At 31.1% G+C, this 24113-nt stretch overlaps 1 protein-coding gene across 3 annotated transcripts in view; it reads left to right on the top strand.

Moving 5' to 3' along the window:
• Positions 1–2151: 2151 nt before the first annotated feature.
• The window catches only part of Atg16 (Autophagy-related 16), a 402094-nt gene continuing 380132 nt past the window's right edge, over positions 2152–24113 (top strand). Inside the window, exons 1-9 of one of the 3 annotated variants that reach the window (XM_083092613.1) lie at positions 2152–2263; positions 2333–2666; positions 2964–3222; positions 3289–3451; positions 3616–3704; positions 4947–4994; positions 5955–6090; positions 8613–8718; positions 10934–11076. In XM_083092613.1, the coding sequence (XP_082948739.1) occupies positions 2537–2666; positions 2964–3222; positions 3289–3451; positions 3616–3704; positions 4947–4994; positions 5955–6090; positions 8613–8718; positions 10934–11076 (1074 nt within the window). In that variant the 5' untranslated portion in view covers positions 2152–2263; positions 2333–2536. Of the gene's footprint in view, positions 2667–2963; positions 3223–3288; positions 3452–3615; positions 3705–4946; positions 4995–5954; positions 6091–8612; positions 8719–10933; positions 11077–24113 lie in introns of all 3 variants that reach the window. The other 2 variants (XM_083092614.1, XM_083092615.1) reach the window with 2 other exon arrangements.

Here is a 24113-nt window from a genome sequence, read left to right as displayed (position 1 = left end):
TCCTACAGTGGAATTCCCGACGTTCAATGGATCACTTAACTTTTCTTCGCAGATTGATCTTGCGAAATCTGATGTAGAAACAAGATGTTAATCGTTCTCCATTTTTAAGATCGCTCCTCTTTTTATCGGATTACCGGTATGTCACTCGCGTATTTGCAATTGAATATTTTGAATATTATCGATTTATTTATCGTCGCGTTTTATCGCGAATTTTAAATCGCGATATATCTTATAAAAATTCGCAGTAATTTGGTCGCTGAATTGCATATTCACAAACATTACAGATCTCAAATGATTGTTGAAATATTTTCGATTTTCTATATTTACGTGATAATAATTATATCGCGCACGTGTCTATTGAGAGCTTCGATTATTATATTATAAAAATTATACGTATCGCGATCAAATATTCCGCATATTTTCGACTTATTTATTCGTCGCGTTTTCTCGTGAATTTTAAATCGCGATTTATCTTATAATTTAATCGTTGACTTATACATTGAAGCTTTGTTTATCTTTCCACGTCTTTGAATATTGTTTTTAATAGTTCGTGCAAAATGCTGGTAGTGCAAATATTTTCTTCTGTAATTTAAAAGACGACCGATAACTATATTAATGAAAATTATTCGTTCCGTTATTTTCTTATTAAACGTGGCCACAACGCGATTTTTAATTATATTTTAAAGCTTATAGAGCTAATTTCTTCTTATTGAGCTAATCATGTGCGAAATAGGTATATGGCGAATATGTATTTTATTCTCAATCGTGAAATTCGTATAAAGTCGCGTATATATTAATCGCAAATAAATCGGACAGTGAATTTTATGTTCATAAACAATACGGATCACAAATGTTTGCTAAAATATCTTCGTCTGTCAACATTTGTGTGATAATAATTATATCGCACGCGTGTCTATTGATTCGATTATTATATTATAAAAATTATACGTATCTCGCAATTGAATATTCGATTATTATCGATTTATTTATTCGTCGCGTTTTCTCGCGAATTTTAAATCGCAATTTATTTTGTAATTTAATATTTGATTTACATCAAAGCTTGTTCTATCTTTACACGTTTTAAATATTTATTTTCATGGTCTGCACGAAATGCGTCAATAATGCAAATACTTTGTTCTACAATCGAAGAAATGATCAATAATTTTATTAATGACTCTTTTGATCATGATTATTTACGTTTATACGTTATTTATATAAAACTAATTAAATTCTATTATTCTATGTCGATTATTAATAATAGATATCGCGTAATTAATCATCACTAATCAGTCTTGTCTAGTCTATGTAAAAATTTTTAGTAAATTTTATATTATACATATACTTTGGACACTTTCGTGTAATAAATTTTATTTTGTATTAAGTTTAAAATTATAGTTTATATTAAATTTGTATTATATTTTGTAATACATATTTCTAATGCATTGTATTTTACATATTCTGCATTAAATTTTGTAATATATATATTTGTAATGTAGTTATTTTTATATTACATAATTTAATATTTTGTAATGTGTTTTTTATGTAATTGCAAATTAATTATAATTTACGTTGTATATATTATAATTGTAATATATATTTTTTATATGTATTATATTCTCTGTTTAAATACTCTATTAAAAAAAATAAAAAAATTTTTCCTCCTCAATTTTCCTCCCCTGTATCTCCGCCTGAACAAAGGTATTTGCCAGGTGAGGAGGTTTCAGTACTCTCATGAACCTGAGAGCTATGCCGGCGGTAACATACGCCGATATTCATATAGTCTATTCTTATATTTAAAATCATTTGGACAACGTATGGGCACACATACATACACATATAGGTAAGTAATTTATAAAAATTATTTTTATAAAAATTATTATTTATCATATTTATATATTATTTTCAAAATAATGATTGTTATATTCTGGTGCTACCGGCATTTCGTGCACATAGCACGGAACAAAACCAGAAATTGCGCACATTATATATTACCCTCTGAGAACATTCATGGACATTGGCTTTGTAGTTCATGTCCACGTTTTCAATATCCATAGAGGGAGTATCGCTTTCAGGGATCACCTAAAAACAGGCCATGACATCTCTCAGTCTTCTCTCTGCGAGAACAGATGTTTCGACTAATCTGTCAGTGACATCGATATATCGCAATGTCGATTGTTACTGGTGGTATGCTATCGATAGCATAACAATTTCAAAGATTTCAAAGTAGCACAGCGTAGTGTTTGGTACATCTATACACGTCTAGGTTAGAATTGCTATTTTCATAATTAAAAATATTTGCGTTAATACGCTAATGTCATGTGATTTTTACAAGGTACTCGAATGTTATATATTGATTGACGGTCGAACGTAACTCTTTATCAGACGAAGTTGTTCGTTGCCGTGAAGAAGGGCTTTATCATGGAGTGACGATTGTTGAAGATCGTTGTTTATAGCCTCCCTGTCGAAACGGTTTCGATCAAGGTTAAATCGATAGTAATTGCTTATTTTTAAGCGCCGTGCGAATCAGTTGGAAAAAATGACCTCGAACGAAGCAGGCATATCGCTCGTCGCCCGGGAGGATATCAGCTGGCGAAAAGATTTAATTTCGCAGTTACGCGAAAGAAACAGATCGCAAACTAATTGCTTTGCAGATCTCATTAGTCTGCGTAAGTTTTAATAAGCACTTATAATTTCATATTGATTCAATGCAGATATCAATATCCCTTATTTTAGATACAGTAGCATTGCTGTAGTGTGTTTTGTTGTTTACCATATGTCTTGCTTCATTAGATTTTTATCTATAGGTTAATATTCATTTACAGGTTTCATTTATTTATTTTCCTTTTTCCTATTTAATTTCAAAAAAGGAAAGTATCTGCGTGTTAACTTACACAGGATCTTTCATATATATATATATATATTTCAATTTCAGTTCATAAATTAACTGTATTTCTGTTTTACAGATAATAGGTTATTTGAAAGTGCAAACACATTGCGAAATACAAATATGCAATTGACAATTGCAAATGAAACCCTTCGTCGTGAGGCAGCTAATGGCAATATCGGCACAGGTGGAAATTCTGATCTTGAAGCTAGACTTTTGAAACAAGCAGAAGAATTAGCAATGCTACATAAGAGAAAAGGAGAACACACGCAACAAATAGTAGATCTAAATAATAAATTGCAAGAAATAACAAAAGAACTTCAAGCAAAGGAAATCAGGTAAATTAATCGCCTATATATATACAAGTTTCATGTAAATATATCTTATGATTTGTGTTTCTTCAGTCTTGCAGAAAGTTTGGAAGCTAATGCCAATTTACGTTTAGAAATAACTAAATGCCTTGGTAGAGAAAAGGAAATTGAAAGTATTAATCAGATGCTCAAAGATGAACATCAAGCCTTGCAACTCGCTTTTGCATCCTTAGAAGAAAAGCTTAGAAAAACACAGGTACAATATATAATTGCCTTTTTTCTAATTATATTAAATATTTAATAAAATTGTATATTTTTTTTATATAACTGATTAAAACAAATCTGTGATAAGTTATTTATAGATATTTATATATTTATCCCTATTTTATTTATTAACATATTTAAACTACTAATTTGCAGGAAGAAAATCGACAACTAATTGAACGCTTAATAAAATATAAAGCCAGAGATGCAGAAAAAATGAATGAGGAAAATGACAACTTTTTAAGGTATGTATTGTGTATTATGTATTGTGTATTTGCATATGTATTGTGTATATGCATCTTAGATGTTAGAAGGTAAAAAATTGCAAAAATTGCTTTTTTTTACTGTTATTAATATAGATTGTAGAAAATATCATAATAAATTCTGACTTGTAATATTAAAATTTAGTATAATGTGTGATTTCTATAGTGTTTCTGTAGTTGTGATTGTGCTTATAAAACTAAGACCAAAGTAATAATCATCCTTATCATGAGAATATTTTGATTGAGCATGTGTTTTGGTTACTTTTATGTGTAATGTGATAAAATATATATATACAGGGTAGACCATTTTAATCAATACACGCGAATATCTCGAAAAGGAGAAGTTTTTTGAAAAAACTCCTTTTCGAGATATTCGCGTGTATTGATTAAAATGGTCTACCCTGTATATAGGCTTGCATGCTAATTATGATTTGAAACTAATTTATAATTCTATACTTTTTTAATACAATAAATTTATTTTTGCTTATGTTAGAGCTTTTAAGAATTAACTAATTTTTTTCTGCATTTTAATTGATTGAAATTTTATATGAATATCTGTGTTTCTAATCAATGTAGTTTTGTGAAGGTAGTTTATATAACTTTTATTGTCCCTTTGAAATCTATATCTTTCTTCAGCACTTTTCTGTAGAATGTCTACTCTTTTCTTGAAATAGGTATTATTACATATTATTTTATTAAAAACCACTTGAATATCTCATTCAATTTTAAGACACTGTTTATTTCAGTTTAATCTCTTGACAATATGTACAATAAATCTTTTCAAGTTTGTTCTTAAATCATTCAGATTGCAATGGTTTAAAATAATTAGAACGCATGCTACATATTTCCAAATTTAAATATGTAAACTATGTGTTCTCATTAACATCATGATATGCATTCACATTATACAATTAATTTTTAATTAAACAACAGTAATTAATATTTATAAATGTAGATCACATAATAAAATTTAATAATAAAATATTTTGAGTATAAACATGTATTAATATATATAAAATAATATATGTAACAAATAACAAATATATATGATTAGATATTTAAAATGTGTATAATTGTATATACATGTATAATTAATATTTATAAATAGATAACTGTATATATATTGTAGATTTACCAAATTTGAGTTTTTCACAGAATGTACAATATTCAGTCACTCTTTAGGGCTTTATACACTAGACACACTGCTTGACATTTTCGTTTCAGTTTTACGAGTCCAACAACCTTTTTGATGCATACCTTATCAAAATTCGGGTAAGTTTCATAAAATCAGAAACATTTCGTTTAATGTTAAATAGCTTTGGGCTGGTAATTTAACAAAACTACATATTGCAGTTGGTATCTCATGATTTATCTATTTTAGTTGTGGGTGACATACTATGTATTATATGTTTATATTGATTTATCTCATTCAATATAAAAATGATACACTTACTAAACAATATAAATTTTTAACTTTAAGCTTTTATATGTAAATAAAAGATAAAAAATGATATATATATATATATATATATATATATATATATATATATATATATATAATGTGAATACTATTATATTGTAATCTATAAAATAGAAAACAAACTTGAAAAGGTAAATAAATATTTTCGATTTTTTTATATATAATGATACACTTACTAAACAATATAAATTTTTAACTTGAAGCTTTTATATGTAAATAAAAGATAAAAAATGATATTTATATATATATATATATATATATATATATATATATATATATAATGTGAATACTATTATATTGTAATCTATAAAATAGAAAACAAACTTGAAAAGGTAAATAAATATTTTCGATTTTTTATATACTTTTTTTTTATAATGCATTATAAGAAATATTGATTTTGCTCATAGTGAAAAATAAAAGTGAAAATTACATATACAACAATTTTGAGAGAAAAATATGTATCTGTTACAAAGAAAAAAACAAAATCCATATTTTTAAACTATCTAATAAAAAATTAATAAAATGCATTATAAAAAATGGCAAATAATTCCGTTAAGTAATGTGATTTAGTTTCTATGCATAATAGAGCTTCTTATAAAAAGGCATATAATGTGAAAATTGTAAAATATATCAATATTGTGAATGCTTTAAGTTGCTTTGCAACTTTGTTGAACTTCAATTTATTTAATGTATTTACTAAATGCATATGCTTGTCATTACAAAGAATCATATAATCATCATTGTTATTATAGAAAAAGGCAAGCAAAGATGCAAAAAGAATTGGAAGATGCAGCACGAGATACACGACCTGTTAGTCCCGATCGTTTAAGCTTAAAAGAAGTCGCTGGTCTTCCCACAGCAGTGCCAACAAAAGTATCCGTAACATTTGTACGTTGAATCTAAAATATCATATGTCTCATATTGTGCTCTTTCTATTATCATGAAAGTATTAATATCAGTCGATACTTATTCTTAATAACATTGTCATGTGGGGCTGCATGCTTTATATGCATATAATTATAAATATACATAAATGTGTGTGTGTGTGTGTGTGTGTGTATGTGTGTGTGTATGTATGTATGTATGTATGTATGTATGTATGTATGTACATATATACATACATACATGTATATTGAGAGGTATTACATGTATTATATAAATTTATACATTTGCAAAGATAAGATTTAATTTTTATAACTAATATTTTGACTAATATTTTTTTAGACAAATATGTAGAAATTTCTTTGTTGATTTACATTAATATAATCTTATACTTCATAAATGTTGGATTTTTTTTTACAACCAATTACATCTCAAAAAATGGTATATGCTAAAATGGTTGTATGCTATGCTTATACAATATTTTTGTTATCCCAATAATTTTTTGCATTATATATGCTTGTGTATATTTGATCTCAATAATGTCATATTGGTTATTTATTTAGCATTATCTTTTATTAAATCAAACAAAAGGAAATTAATTTTTTTTTCAAAATCAGAAAAATAATGTTATGCACAAACATTGTTTCATTGTTGATTTATCTAAAAAGTGTATTTGCTAGAGATGCTTCAAATGATCAAAAAATGATTTGCTTTATATCAAATGAATAGCTAATCATTGGAAGCATAAGATAAAAAATAATTATTTAATATTTTTTTCCACCTTAAATATTATAGTATTTATTTTATAAAATCATTTATTTTTAATTTTAATATTGTTTGCAGTAGGAAGGCAAAAAAATAAAAAAATGTCTTGATTTATCTTCTTCTTTGCAGAATTCTCGTTTTATTTTATTGGAATAATATCAGTGTCTCTAATAATAGAGTTTGTCACATTCTTTTATTTTAATTATAAAAATAGACTTCATCTCTCTGTTCAATATTTAAATGTTATATATTATTATATAATATTAAATTTCCTTAGATATTTGCAAAAAAAGAGTTATATAAGTTTGGAAAGTTTATAGAATTGTAAGAATTTTTCCAACAAATTATAACATTAATTGTGGAATTTTAATCAATAAATATATTATTATATTTGCATTGGCATATTTTGAGAACAATAACATAAATAATACTTTTATCTTGAAAAATCAAGTTTTGAATAATAATTGCATAGGTTTTCTTTATTTAAGAATAAAATGAATTTATGTTTAACCAGATAGTAATGAGTTTTTTATAGATAATATATAGTTAGAGAAAGAGAGAAATATAAATATATATAACTCAAAATAAAATCAAAATAAAATCAATAAAATCAAAATTGATTTTATTTTGATAATTATATATATTTTACATATTATATTTATTAATTTTTTTATAATAATAAACTGTTAATTATATACGTATTATTGGAAATGCAATTGTTTAATTTTTTATTCGAAGTTACACTTCTTTGTACAATAATATGTATGCACACTTGGATACACACACACACACACAGTCATTATATATTATTATATATATAATCTGTAACATTAATATTATAATGATGAAGTGTTTATTAAATTTTGAATATATATTCAGGTAAAATATAATATTGTTTATAGAATTTAATATCTATATGTTAGAATGGGTTGCATATTATAATTTTTATCAAGATTAAACTAAGTACATATGGTTTTAAATATTATTTAAAAAATGCTTTTATTAACATAATCCCCAAAGCTCCTCAATTGCATCATTTTTTTCCTGATTTTATTTTCAATAATTATATAAATTCAATAATTATATAAATCTTCATAATTTTTCTTTTTATGATCTCACTTTCGATTAATGATGTTTTATATATATATGTAAGTAAAGAATGAAAGATATATATATATATATATATATATATGTAAGTAAAGAATGAAAGATATATATATATATATATATATATATATATATATATATATATATATATATATATATATATATATATATATATATATATATATCTTTCATTCTTTACTTACATTCTTATTCTAGATTAGTTATATAACAGAGTTTTCATCCTACATATTTAATTTGAATATGAATATGAAGATATGAATACAATTCTATATACATATTATACCAATGTGGTGTATCGTGTATACAAATTTTTGTTTTCAGAATATTAAGCTTTAATTAAATATTAAGTAATATTTGGATTTTACATTTATATAAGTATTCCTATCTATGTATAACAGTGAGTTAAATAACTATTCATTACTAAGACAGTATGATAATGTGGAATCATGCACATCAATAAAAAAATAATACAATATAAATATATAAAATAATATAATTATATGTATGCTTTTAAATATTAATTTCTCATTTTTGCAATATTATTGTCGTGTATAATTAATATATAATATTTATGTTATAGTTTGAATGCATGTAAAAATTTTAACATTCATACATCAAGTTTATATACTTTGCAGAATGCCCATGAGGGAGAAGTATATGCTGTTAAATGGTCGCCTACTGATAGAATTCTGGCTACTGGTGGTGCTGATAGGAAAGTGAAACTATGGAACATTACTAAAGGTAATTAATAGAAAGAGAAAAAAGAATGTATATAATTATTAATATTATAATATTATATTTTATTAATATTATAATATTATTAAATATATATTATATTTTATTAAATATATATTTAATATTAAAAATTTTATGCTGTAGAGATCTTTATTTGCATATGTCATAAAATATTCTTTCTTAATAATTTAGTAGAAGTAATGTAATAAAATAATAGCATAAATATAATTTTCATTTTATGAAATATGTATTTAAATGTATGTGTCAATCATCATTTATCGCAATTTTTTCATATAAATATTTCCGATATCAATATTCCGAAAATATATATAAATATTAAAGTTTAAATTAAAATCATATTTAAGATTAGAGAAGAAAATATTTTATTTATATATTTTAATATTTTTATAAAATTTATTCTATATGTAATGAAATAAGCACGCTTTTTCGAAAACTCAATTTAATTATAATCGTTGCGAACAATCCATAAGATAGCGTTTGATTAACCAATCAAGACAAAGAGATTCTTGCTCCTTTTACCCTGATTGGCCAATCAGAACGCTTCCAAGCACTTGTAGCGCCAAGTCGAACATGCATCGTTCCCACAAATTACGACGGACATGGTCGATTGCCGCGATAGAAGGATGTAAATTACATTCACGGCGTCGAAAGCGCGTGCGAGGGAAAGAATGCGATTAACCGGAGTATTCACGCAGGTAAACGACACCTGGGCTGCATAGTAGTCCCTGTATTGCATGCAAAACGGTAAGAGAAAATCTTTCGCCAGAAATTTATCTACCGGTCTTATTCTCTAAATTTTGCCCCCTTCCCTCTCTCCTCCCCGAATGAATTTAGGTCACGCATTTCAATTATGGCGATTTCGTCGGATTTTTTTGTTACCTTCGTAATTATTTTCTGGTAATTATCATTCTCTAATTAGTATTTTCTAAATTTAATCTGAGAAACGTTTCCTTAAATTTTACCGTTTTTCAAATATTACGTGACTATGAACGAAGAAAGAATCTTTCGAGTCACGAGAATGCGATCCGCCTCTGCATCATATATCAAATTAATGGCGTACTTATAGTTTTATGATCTAATTATAGTTTATGCGTGCGTAAAATTGATATCCTCTAGCGAGTCAGAATGATATAAGAACCTTAGGATGCGCTAGTGCTAATAAAGATGCCCATTAAGTCTGTGCAGAATAACTTAGGTGTATTTGTCAACATAAATACATTTGTTCTGCACTATGTTGCGTTCGTTTCACAGCAGATTTTTATCGGGAATTAATATCTAATTCAGGAAATACATTTGGAATTAATAAGAATTGTCTTAATTTTGACTTGTATACGTGACAACGAAATATTTTTTTTAGAAAATTAATATGCAATTTAATATTGAGATATAATTCTAATATTGAGTAGAAGAAACTTTTTTTTTAATTTGCAATAAAGAACAATTTCCATGCGAATTCAATAAATATCTCTAAATAGATACATAATATAAGTGAATTATATGAAATTTATAAAAGAAGAAATAATGTTCACTATAAAGCGCCTCTCATTTCGCTCTTTTATTCGCGACAAATAATTTTTTTTCCGCTCAAAATGTTCTTCATGATTTATTTAATAAAATATATTAACAAATCTATAGGTTACTTTGCGCGATCGACCTTGCCACGTTTAGCAAAAGCCGACCTGCCAGCGAATTTCTGCAGCGAAACGATCGCACGTATTATAACGCTCTCTCGAATCTAATCCCCCGCGCCTCTCGTTACAAATTGGATGAAACATCTATCTTTATTGAATAGATTATATCCGCTTAACTCGGGATCTGCTATTCTGGATTTCCACGCATATTATCCATTTCTCGGCTTTGTTCCGCGCGCTTTTTCATTGCTCTTCCTCATTTCTATGTCTATGTTTCTCTCTTTCCCTCTCCCTTCCCTATTACCTGTTTTGAGGCGCTTATAAGCTGCTTTGGATTGCAACGCAACTCGCTTGTTGCCAATTAGGCCGTCAGGGCATAAATTTAATTAGTCATATTCAGGAAATAACGCGCGGTATAGGCGCAAGGAAGAAAGAGAGACGGAGATAAAGTGGAATGACCCTGCAATGAGGAACAAAATAATTGTTAGAGGCACGTAAAACGCGAAGAATTAAACGCAAACATCGTTAGGTAATGGTATGATAATGCGTGCATGAACATTCTGTTGCAGATACATCGGAGAGCAAAGGTATCCTCGTCGGCAGCAACGCTGGTGTGATGTCGGTGGATTTTGATTCGACGGGCACCCTTATTCTTGGAGCGTCCAATGATTATGCGAGCCGCGTCTGGACTGTCAGTGATCTTCGCCTAAAGGTAAGTTTTTGCATCAATTATCTTAGTGCGTGATCTTATGCTTCTCCCACGCACTTTCGAAACAGCATGAGAGCTTAAAAGGGCCGCTAAAATATAGCCGAAAAATACCTTTTTGTAGAGTATTTCAAGGTTTGATATTATTTTTTTTACACGATATTACGATGTAACATTCATATAACATCATGATATAGAGTTATATCACATGAATTCCGTATTTAATTCATTTCTAAAATTTGTTGTACGCGGTAACTAATTGTAAGATGTTATATAATAACTACTAGTAAAGATAATAAAAAAATAAAGATAATAAGAGTAAAAAATATAAAATTAAATTAAAAGTTGCATGAAATTAATTCTTATTTCTATCAGAATTTTTGCAAGAAACTTGCAAATTTTTAATATTTCACATAAGGCGAGAAAATTTAAATACGAAATGAAACACAATACTCATATGCAGTCTTTGCAAGTTACAAGTATGGCTGTATATTCTTAATATTTACGTTAGAATACAAATAAGGATACCATCGCAAATGTAGAAATCAATTACTAGGACGAATTAAATGTTTTTGCAGCATTCACCCAACTTTTTCATACGAAGCATATCACTCGATCCGTTTTTTCGTCATATCTAGATTAATATTGATAACTGTTTTCAAGGATTTAAATTTCTGACTTTCGATTGCCATTCAAATATGCTACTGCTCGTTCGTAATTGTACCACGGCTCTATAGATATTCGCTGTAAAGCCAGATGTATTACGGAATTAGCGGCTCCATCCCTCTCACGAAGAGATGAAATGTTCCGCGCAACAATACTCGAACGAAATATCGAAAATTCATCCGACAGCGCTGAGTTTGCAAATTTTTTAAATCCGCAGATTACGAACGAAGCGTCGAAATTACGCGCGTCGAAAGCCGTAAATAAAATAATATGGACAAAAGCTGCTGCAAACGCTTTCCGATTTTTTCTTGCAATATTATTAATTTTTAAATTATTTTTTTGCAATTATTGACAAGCAAAAATGCTTGACGTCTTAAATTATTATGTTTTACAAATCATTATATTGTATTTGAATATGCGTATAATATTATAGATTTATTATAAAAATCACAATATTAAAAGTATTACATTAATGTTATAAATTAAGAAGTAATTTTAATTAATGGCAAATAAAATTTTAAGAAATTTTATTTGTTATTTGAGCGTACAGAAATATTTATCATAATTGTTTACATGTCTTCCTAAACTAATTTTGCTAATTTTCAAAAGTTAAGACTGGATTCGGAATGTCTCAGTATATTTTCGATTCTTTATTAGCAATAATTTGCTCTTTTAACTAGCTGAGAGTTATATACGATAATCATGTACCTATGACCGTACTCAATCAAGCTTTCATACCGTATTGCGTTAAGTACAAACAAAAAGAAGTTACATTAAGATAGAACAAATGGCCTAACAACTACGATAATGAGACGCGTTCGTCCGTCGTCTTCGTGAAAACATGATTGGCTGTACGGACATGTCCTAGGAAGTGCATAAAGAGACGTCTCGCAAAACATGCATTAAATTACAAGTCTGTTCCGTTGGCGAGACAGCCCGTGAATCTACCAGCAGTAGTATATGAAATTTATCGTCACCTTCTCCCTCGCGATCTATTACGGTACGGTTCATGTAAATCCGCGGCGTTGGCGCGATCATAAAGCTAATGACAATCTGCAAAAAGTCAGTCAGGACCGAATTATACTGTGAATCTTTGCCACAGATCGTTATTTCTGCTTATACCTATGCGCGTTTCGAAAGGCTCGATGTTTCCTGGCTTTTTGACCTCGCACTGTCTAAAGTTTGCCCGCTTGCTTATGCTTCCTTCGTCATTATTATTTATAATAGAGGAACAAATGTTCCGTTTTCATCTTTTTAATAAGCATATCGATTTTTTTGTAATCCTTTATTTCCTGTTTTGAAAATATATGTTGAAAAATTATGAATCGAATGAAAATTAATGAATATCGAAAAGGAGAAATATATTAATCATTCTTAATAACGGATATTAAATACTTCAGTAATGTTCTCGGTAATATGAAATATAATTATCTTTTATCTGACAGTAATGTACTATTAACTTGATTGTAATATTTGTAATTTTAAAGTGCTTTTTTGATACATTTATTTGTATGTGAACAATTTGAAATAATATTTTTCAAATTTTTTTATATTTTTTTACGCGATTCATTCAAATGAAAGATCGACTAGATTAAAATAATTCGTGATAAGATTAAAAACTACATGACTGTTAAAATTCATAAATCAATTTTCAATAATATCTATTAATTTTTTAACGATCAATTTATAGCAGCGAATTTGGAGGAAAAAATTAAATGTATTAAGTTCTCGATAAAACTATATGTGATCGATAAATTATTGAATTGATATTTCTGGATTGTAACAGGTATAAAAATGGTCAGTTTCAAGTTTTAGTATTACGATAAAAACTACGTTAACCCGATGGAATATAGATTAGTTTAATTGGACGATCGTGTCAAATACGACGGTTAAAGTTTAGTATATGACAGTAAATGCCGATTACTACTAATGTACATTATTTTCTTTGATCTACCCGATTCTCGTATATAAGAACTTAAGTACATGGTCTGTCGATAGTCGGAGGTACACAGGCGCGCGGTCATGTATGGAGAAGTAATCAGGAATGATCGATTGCGATGAAACTTTAAGTCCCACGTCGTACATATATCCCGACCTGCGCACCTCGTTACTTTGATAGGATCGTCAGAGTGTCATACTGATGTAACATGATTAAACGTTGGGAGCAATGATTGTCGGCAATGCCGACGGGAATCGACGGACAGGGGAAGCTTCTGCTTCTGCTAATTCCGCGACCAGTTCTCGCAGTTCTAGATGAGACTCAAATGGTACTCCGATTTATGCCGCATATGTACGTCCAAATCCAAGCTAGGTTTTATCGTATAAACATTCTTTCATCGCAATTCATCGACATTTAATCGATTCGCTTTGTTTGCCAGAACTTATAAATAATTTATCCTTAACGTTATAGTAATATCGTGCGAAAATATCGCGTGCCGCTCTCTCGTAAGAGCTGTCGCCGCCGTGGTTTCAGCATCCGAGGCAATTTCTCTCTCCTTAGAGCAATTACACACGTATTCATGTTAGATCACGTGACAAGATTCGGAGATGTTCGTTGGTTCGCAACGGAGCGAGATTGGACCGATAGCATGTTCTTACCAGCTGCGTAATTCCATTACATACTTGATACGTCGTCTCCCAACGTCATTGTATAAGTTGCTGTTTGCTCTACGCTTGTTTACTGTGCAGAGTAATACCGCGGTGGTTACCGGGAGAATACAATGTATTATATAATATATCCCTGCGCGAGTATACTTGCAAGACAGCATATATCGTTCGCGAATAACTGGATTTTTAAATGTGATTATTCGAGAGATCGCAGCTGCCGTTTCGCGCGAATCGTCGCCCATTCCGTCCAATCGGCCGGGATCTTTCGTTCTCTCTCGTCCTGCCGCTCTTACTTACTTTTTCACGCGCCGTTCGTAAAATGCCGAGAATCTACTGAACAGCGGTAGTTTCATTCCGAAGATTGGTGGCCAATGGCGCGTAAACTTACGGGAAACAACACGAGGACTCTGAGGGATTCTAGCCATAACCAGTCTGTAGGTTATTCAGGTTGAGAGCTGACCATCTGATGTTTCCAAAGTGCTTCGTCTTGAGAATGCAACATCTGTCGATCTCAACAAAATGTAATTTTTTCCCCCGTTCAATTTTTGCTGTTTGCGATATTCGTGCTTCTTTTTGAAAAAAAAATGTCCTATATATCTTTTTTATAATATCTGCAATATATTTATAGAGTAGAAAATATGCGGTCAATTTAAAATTGTCATCAAAATTAATTATCTCGACAGAATATGACTTTCTGTCATTTGCGTTATTTACATTTCTATCTTTTTGAAACCTTCAATCAATAAAAGCGAAATTGTTTTTATGCCACAATTTTTTAAAAAAATCAACAAATATATCACAGTCAACTCAATATTTATTTTAAAACCAGAAAAAAATATTTTTTTAAGCGCAAATATTTTTTTTATTTTACGGGTTACACGTGTGATATCCGCTAATATTATATATGACATAATACTGTTTCATAACGATTAATAGATCGTTATAGGCTATATTATTAACGAAAAAAAAGTATCCACAGTATAACGATTTAGGTACATAATCCACTTATATGGTTTAAGTAAAATGGTAGGAATTTCTATCCTTATTAATTCATAGAACGATCAAAAGTATAAAGTAAGTTTTAATACGAGATTATCATTATGCTTATGAAAAATATATCACCTCATTGAAAAAAAAAACCGAGACTTCGAGAGACGTATCTCTATGGAATGACTGTTCAAGACATTCTATTTTCTTTTTCCTCTCCCTTCTCGATGTCTTTTCCGGAAAACGATATACCTTGGACATTTTCTTCTCTCTTTCTCTGTCTCACATTTCCACTTCCTAAATTTTATATTTCTCACCAGACCCTTGTTTGTCACTTCCCCGGCAAGAAAACGACGCGTTAAACGAATATCGATGGTATTGGTGGGTACCTGGCCAGGGCGATAATGGACTCAATTTTGTAACGGTGGGGCGTCGTCAGTCGTGGGGTTTGCCTTGTATGCCGTCACTTCTATCGATTCGCCGACGGTGCCTGCCGGTGGTTTCCTGGTTGTCTGGCACTGGCGAACTGTCATATTTCCTTTAGCGCGACTTCAATTTTCTCATAAGAGAAACGTAATCGCTCGCGTACTTTCCGTTTTCCACGGCGTTCGTGCTCCTCGTTACACGGTACCTGTCTCGTCTTAATCTTGACTAATGAGTAACAAGCGCCGACGAGTTCTGTAAATCGAATAACCGGAGAGAAAAGGGGAGACGCTCTAATTGCTGTACTTCAGTTAATTCGATCGAGCGTCTTTCCGGGAGTTGCAATGTCCTTCGACACTGAGATGCTTGCAGACTTTATTTTCGATGATGTAGTTTTATTTAATATTACGTATAAAATCAGAGATATATAATTATAAAGTTGTTTGTTTAAATAATATTAATTTTTAAATACAAACAGTAACATTATCTTGCCTTATCTCTCTCTCAATATCTCGATAATTGGATATTTTAATTCTTGATTTAGAAATTGTTAATTTTTTAAGCATTATTTGACGATAATGTTCTATTTAACATATGGTGGTATTCAATAACATATAATAATATAATTCCAATATAATATATATGACTCTTTTCTGCTGATCATTTATAGATTTCTTGTGATTTGGGCAAGATTATTTTGAATCGTGATAATTAATTTATTATTGTAGCATATAATGTAACCATTTTTTTAAGTACAGATTTTCTCTTATTATCTTCGTCTACGTTCTTACTGTAAATATGCGCTCATCTCGTATACACATCTGGACTGTGCCATCATTATCTAATTTAATTGACGGTTGAGTTTCAATTACGTGCGTTGAGATTTCGCTGTTTATGAAACGTAAATGGTACGTTTTGAATGGCATTTACTGCAGGAATAATGCGTGATAAGTTTCAAAACTGCTTCCTGTACGGTTAAAAGAGACGATGCGTCAAGGATTTATCAATTTCAAAGTGCATGTCACTCATGAAACGTCGAGAGACGGGGTTGCTTAATTGCGGGCTTCTTGACGTCCCATCAAAAGAGAAGTAAGAGGAATATCTCTCGGCGCTCTCATGACGACTCTAATAATCAGGCTGTTCGGCCGGGGTCTGAAACGTTAATTCAGAAAACGCGCTTTCAGGCGTCTCGTCCAATAGGGTAATTTCAGGGTAACATAGTGGGCAGCAGGCACTCCACGCTGGTAGCCCTCTCCGTTCAAAGGCATTACTTTCATGCCGACCCCAGTAATTACCTTGCGAAATTACCGCATTTACATCCTTAATAGGAATAGGTGGATATAGGTAGGAATGTCAGGCATGCCGCAGGAATATCGCGCAGGGGAAAAAAGCGTGGGGAATTAACCTGAACAAGCCGCGTGCGTTGTCCTTGCACGAGGGCAACCCGTATGGAGCGTCTCGCGCTCTTTCCTTTTTTTTTTTATCCTTGTACTCCCGTTTTTCTCATCGTGCTTGCTTGCAATCAGGGTGGAGAGAGACGGCGGCCGGCTATCAATTTTATCGAATTAAGATCGGATCGCGCGTAACGTCTATTAGATCCCTTGGTGCGCAATATTCGCGCGGCGAGAGTAGTTGCTGTGCCTTTCGTTCTTCATTCGCTCCGCGCCAGTTATTCGCGTATATTGAAGTGAATTTATTTTTCCAATATTATATTTCCACGTTTAATAAACGTACCACCTATGCTTTTCCGTTTTTATTTATTTATTTATTTTTTTATTATTAATAACTAATCTTAAATTATAAAATAATGATCGTGTAAGAACAATATTTTTTGCCACTTGAATTATAACTTCTATAATGACTTTCTGTAAGCACGATTCACGTAAGATTTTATTCGATAAAGTATTTTTATTAATTTATATGTTTACCATATATTATCGTATCTTTAATTTATACGTAAATAGTTTAAAGCCTAAAGAGATATGATATATGTATGTATTTATATAATTTATATGGAGGACACGTCGCACCTGCATTAATTTACGTTAGATGGAAAAGACAGTAATTATTTGTCCTTGCAAAGTTTGATTAGCTTGACAATGTTAGCTTGGTACCAGTGATATATCGGCGCGCACGGTGTTGGGAAATTGCTTACCGTCGACATTTCCTGAGAGTGCTTGATCGGTTGACTCTCCCTGTCCCATTAGAGAGCGTGTAAACCACTCATCGTATATTATGTCGCGCACACATATCCATATCACATACATCTTGTGTCAGATAAATGATAAAAAAAACTGATATTCTTGATTTAGTTTCTTTATGTGTCATAAATTTTTCATTATTGAAAAATTAAATGTCACATTACTGAGAAAAATAAGGAATAATCTTAATTTTTGGAATATACGAGTTATTGCACAACTTGCGGACTTTTTCGTCGCGATTGGATACGGCTTGATAAATTTGAATTCAATTTATCTGAATGAGAAGTTTAACCTTAGTTTCTATAATTAATTAAATTAAAATCTTATTAAAGTAGAATTTGCTTTAAAATAACTCGAGAGAAAGATTTTATTATCTCTTCGTAGGTATGAAGTTTAATTCGTATAAAGAACAGAGAGAGAGAGAGAGAGAGAGCCATTTATTTTTAATCTGTAACTCATAAATAATCGACGTTAAAAATAGGATTATCATACTGGAATAAATTATGAGAGAGAAAATACGCAAATTTTAATTAAATACATATTACTTTTATAGAACTTTATTTGATATATTGGTTTCTATCTCAAATTTGTCTAGATGTTATGTTAATCGAACCAAATTACATTCCAAATTTGCATTCCAAAAGTGTTGCAACTTTCACGTTATTCGGTCGCGTAAACGTTTTGGCGGCGAGCCAAACCGCTGTTAACGAAATCGGTGTGTTTATCCCGAACAATGTACGTGCTGCAGCGAACAACCTGTAGATATTTGGCGAGTCGGCCGTAATGTCAGGAACGCATGCCGAGAATCATGCTAGAACGAGTGGCATTTTTAAAAATCCTGGAAGCAGAAATTTGTCGTAGCGACATCCAACGTTTTAAGTATACTTTTTTACTGACAGATGGGGATACCCCAACATACACGCATGCACACACATATTCACGCTCATATACTCTCGTTACATCGCGATATAAAGGGACGAGGGCGCATTTTACGTCTCGGATTTTTCTTGCGTTTCTTTTCTACTGCTTTCCCGTTCTCGACGCAAAAACGCTTGACTTTCCGCGAAAGCGTTGAGCCATGTTGTCGGGCTGAAACTAATTAGTATTTACGCCAGTTTTCAAAAGTACGCTCATATCTTTTCTTTATTGCGCTAAAGTGCGTCTTAATACGACGTAATGTAGACGACTGCGAGCTTGAAATCTTCCTAAAAGCGTCAAACGCGTTGTATGCGCGAATAATGCGTATTTATAGAGCTATAAGAAAACGCACTTAGCATCCAACGTGCATGTACTAGTATAATGCATTCGCGGCAACTATAGTTGCCTGGGACCACATGTTCGTATATGGAACATGGTATATATGTCTTCCATGCGCTATATCGATTAGGTACTAATTAGAAATTAATGCCCGCACTAAACTTGAATAGCTTTGATGGTGAAGTGTAGCCGCTTACAATTCTCGCTCCCCACAATTGTCGGTTGCACGATGTACGATCGAGAGAACGTGAAATGTTCTAATTACATTTTCACGTGACATATAATTACCGCACGTTTGTGATTGATTACTGAATTTTCTATCCTTTTAGTGCGCATATTTTCTTCTAGAATATTATATCATGTGTTATAATAATGAAACAATGCTATTTTTATTGTCTAAAGACCAGAAATTTGAAAAATTCCTCTTTAATATTCATTAAATATTAAATATTAAACTATTTTTAATATCTGACTTATATATTACTTGATGATAGATCCAAGTGCCTCAATTAAATTAACATGAATTTGTGCGATATTTGCAGAATTTACTATAATTTTAATTTAAGGTACTTGTATCTTTAAAAATGTGATCGTGTAAAAACGAACGATTCGAACATCTTCGACGGTCTACCTGTTAGTCATTTAATTCTGCCAATTTTTCTCCAAGGAAGTAACTAGCGAAGGAAGACAGGAGTTGGTTTCTTAGACACGCTCCAATTACGATGTCCAGAGCTTTTGAAGAGATTATAGGTATAGCACAATGACTGCTTCTGATCTAAATCGGATTTAGGTTCAATTCAAGACTTTATTCTCCGGAGCTTTGCCCGCTCGCGTGCCCTGGCCACGTAGATGCAACGCCGGTTGCAAGTTAAAACGCGTTGTGAACCGTGTACATAGCTCCTCGTTGCAGATAAAAGCGAAAGGGTGAAATCGGCTGGAAAGCGCAAGCTTTTACACTTTTGACTTTAGCCAGTGTACCGCGCTCTCGTGTAGCACTGTACATATTACATGTACCATTTCCCAATCTCGTGCCTGATATTATACATTTGACGAGACGTTTTAACGCTGCACAATATGTACTTTCTTGCAAACCATTGGAAATAGGAAATACTAAAATCTCTGACACTCTTAGCTTTAAAGCACATGCTGTGATATGCATTCATATATACCTGGCGTTTTTTTAATTAAACATTCGCGCACGATAAATATATATCGATAATAAATATACATGTATATAAAATCGATATAATTGATACTTTTCAAGCTCAATAAATATTTTAAACTCGCTACTTTTTAAATTATAACATCAAAAGACGTTATATCCTTTTCAACTTTTTATTTCATATAAAAGGGAGGAAAACGAAAAGGAGTAAATTGTACGCGAAACTATTTTCGATCTCGTGTCGATTCGGATCTAATGAACCATCGATGTTGGCTCGTGGTATCTATCGAGAGCGCGTTGTAAAACTTCTTGGGAGGAATTTAATTAATGGGACACGGTTTGTATGATGTTATTCGAGGTGCCGCCAACTACTGCCTTTCTCTCTTCTCTACTTCAGATATGAACCAGATTTAAATTAAAAGTGTCGAGAACTTTTGGGGAACGATTTCAACCTTCTAGACTGAGCTAATTAAATTCGGAGTTTGGTATATTCTCAGTTTGCGGTTATGTTGTATTTGTATTTGTATTTGTAGCATTTGGATAACTTTTATATATGTATATAAGAGTATAACATGTAATCCTTAAAAATTAAGACTTCTATTTTATTTTTTATAAAACCCTGAGAATGCATTCAGTTGAAATTCTCTAAGATAATTATTGTTAAGGTGGCTTATATTTATAACATATTGCAATCATAATTGTTGATCAAAAAGTTTATAGGCATGCACAAATGAATTATTTTGCTATAATTGAAAAATGACCTAGTAATAATATATCGTATGATAACAAGAAAAAACTTATTTATATTATGTTCAAATAATATTTATTATATTCTTATTAAATTTTTATGTTTTATATTCTTTTTCTTAGATTATATTATATATGAAAAATGTTATTCCCCCATAATATTATTTCAATATTTTACCAACTATTAATATCGAACACAATTGAGCTTTGTCTATCGTATTACTTATATTCTATAAATGTGAAATGGAAATCTATCAGATTTAGTACTAAATGAAAGACTGATAGATTGTTGTCTTTGTTTATTAATGGAGAGATTCTAATATATTAGTCAACGAATGTGAAATGTCGAAACGTTGTTGTAACAATACGCTCGATTTTGTCGCTAACTATAATAAATATCTCTCGACAGTATCTTAACACGTCGCGAAAAATTACGTCGATCTATTTCTGAATTAACGGAATGATAGATGAAGGATATAAATAGCCAATCCAAATCCCATCGTCGATATTGTTCGGCGTGTCCATCTAGTGAGTGGATAAAAGAGAAAAGGAGAAGACACTTAATTGAATTAAATAAAGGGATCGTTACATCGTCGAAAACAATCGTCGCGTGAATGAAGGTTATGATGAATCAAAGATTGTAATTAAAGCCGGGACAAACGAGTTAGAATATAGGAATGGACGAGATGGTCTCTTCGCGAACCATCTCGTTGCTATAGTTACGATGAAAGCGGACAGAAATATCGACCTGCGCTAGACGAACGCACTCAAGTCGAACCATTAAATTAAAAAGAGAAAAATAACGTTTAGGGAAAGAAATGATAGCCGAGACACAGCGGAAGAACAAGCGAAGAGGAAAAGATAATTAGTTAATTTGTTGAAGTATAATTAAGTAGAGATTCCGTTGAACCGCACCATCGATCTCGCTTCTCATCGATTGGCATCTTTGCGAAATAGGAGGGATTGTAAGAGAGTGATTATCGCGCAGTCTCGCAATTAATAATAATTTGGAAAGTGTCGTGTCTTGACATGCCGATTAAGAAAATTTAAATCTCTCGTTTCCAAACTTCGGTAAAGAAATCTGCCACGAGTACGAGAGTTCTTTCATAGCGAGAACAGTCCCGACAAGATGGCGGTTTGAATGATAAATTGCGAAGTACAAGAGAGATCTCGAGGACTTCATACATTTTCGCGGTGCGGGACTCCCGGGGATGCGATTCGCCCATGATGAACGGCGCTGTCCGACGATATCTTGCGTTGAAATCGCGTTAACTCTCGAATATGGCTTGTCCGTGATTTCAGTATTCGGCCACTCTCGGAGAAAACCAAATCTAATTTCGTTCTTTTGATGGTCCTCTTTCCTACATATTTGATCAATTTCACGATTTGCGATTCGAAAAGTACTATTGAAATTGTTTGGAATATCACAGAAATTTCCAGTTTAAATACTTTTGTATAACTAAATCCAATATATAAATTGAAGAATTAAATTTTAAATTTGGGAAGATTTATCTTGCAATGAAGAACGTAAAAAGATAGCTAATATGTCTAAAATTTATCTACTTCTCAGTGTGGATTTAATAATATAATATTTACACATAATTAACACAAGTAAAACTAAAACTGTAATTGAGACAGCTAACTTTGGCCGCAATACTGATTTTACGATTGCATTTGCAAGACTTAGTACTCTTAGCCTGACTTAAGACTACTTCGAAGAACGCGAAACTTTAACTAAAATTGAGACTCTAACTTCCATCGAACATTGAAACTAAAATTACACTGAATTACATTAAATTATACTAATATTAAACTATAAATTTAATCGGAGATATCTCCGCTATGTATAATATATATATGTATTTCGAAATAAACGAAATATTTTCTTTTTTTCTTTTCTTTCGATATAAATTGAAAGAATTTTTCATTATACATTTGATATGATGCTAAAAATGTATCAATATTAAATTTTTAATTGGAACGTTAATTTATACTAGCATTTACTTTTAAATCATTCTTAATAATTATAATATTTGAAGTATAAACAATTTAAAATTTACAGTTAAATTTATAAACAATTTATGATATAAACAAATATGTGTAAGCAATATTTTATTATTTGTTTGGACGCATGCGAACAAATATAAAGATACTTTTGATGATATATATATTATGATAATATAATTGCATATGTAATATTTAATAATTTTTTTAGTAAATAATTCTTGCAATGCTTTTTATATAATTTAAGATAAATACATTTTACTTAATTGCATTATAAAACGAATAGAGAATTTCGCCCAACACATACGATTAGTGTCGTAAAATTGAATCTCGCAAAGCGTTTTATTCTCGCATCCGAATACGTCAACGAATCAAACACGACGGATACTGTTTTTCCCCTCCTTTTATGAGATTTTTATGACCTTGGCTCATAAAAATCTGACGGCATTGCAATTTTCGCAGAATCTAGAACATTGCAACGCCGCCGTCGCATCGATTTGTATAAAATCAGACGAATTTCGTCGCATTTTTCAATAGTATTTTTCCCCCTAAAACCAGGCGGGCTCTTCGCGCGTGATATTTTATGTCTCGAGGGAGGTGCCGAACGATTTACGCCTCAGTAAAAGACGTGCGGAAGGAAGATCTCGACACCACGTATGTGCGTTATCTCTTCGTTGTAGAGCCACTGCAGGATTACTCTTCCAGTTGCAGCAGCAGCAGTAGCCATGGCTCTTTGATCGTACAATTAATGCCAACTCGCTTGCCTCGATTATGCCAACTTGGTCGATAATTAGTTAATTGGCACGAACGCATGTTCACGAGTTCGCATTTCAAGTGGATTTGGAAAGAGAGAGAATAGCTCTCTTCTATGCAGTCCGGATTATGTCGTTCATAATAAGGCTCGACCCATTTCTCGGCACGTACGCACAGTCGATTTACACGTCGCGTTGTGGTTTGCGCTCCTTTCACCTCTGTGTTTCTCTCCACTT

Source organism: Camponotus vicinus, unplaced genomic scaffold (genome assembly GCF_025532165.1).
Source record: "Camponotus vicinus isolate PSW18456_S1 unplaced genomic scaffold, iyCamVici1.0 SCAF_2, whole genome shotgun sequence".
NCBI lineage: Eukaryota > Metazoa > Arthropoda > Insecta > Hymenoptera > Formicidae > Camponotus > Camponotus vicinus.
Note: the sequence above shows the minus strand (reverse complement) of the source record. Positions and strands in the feature narration are given on the sequence as shown.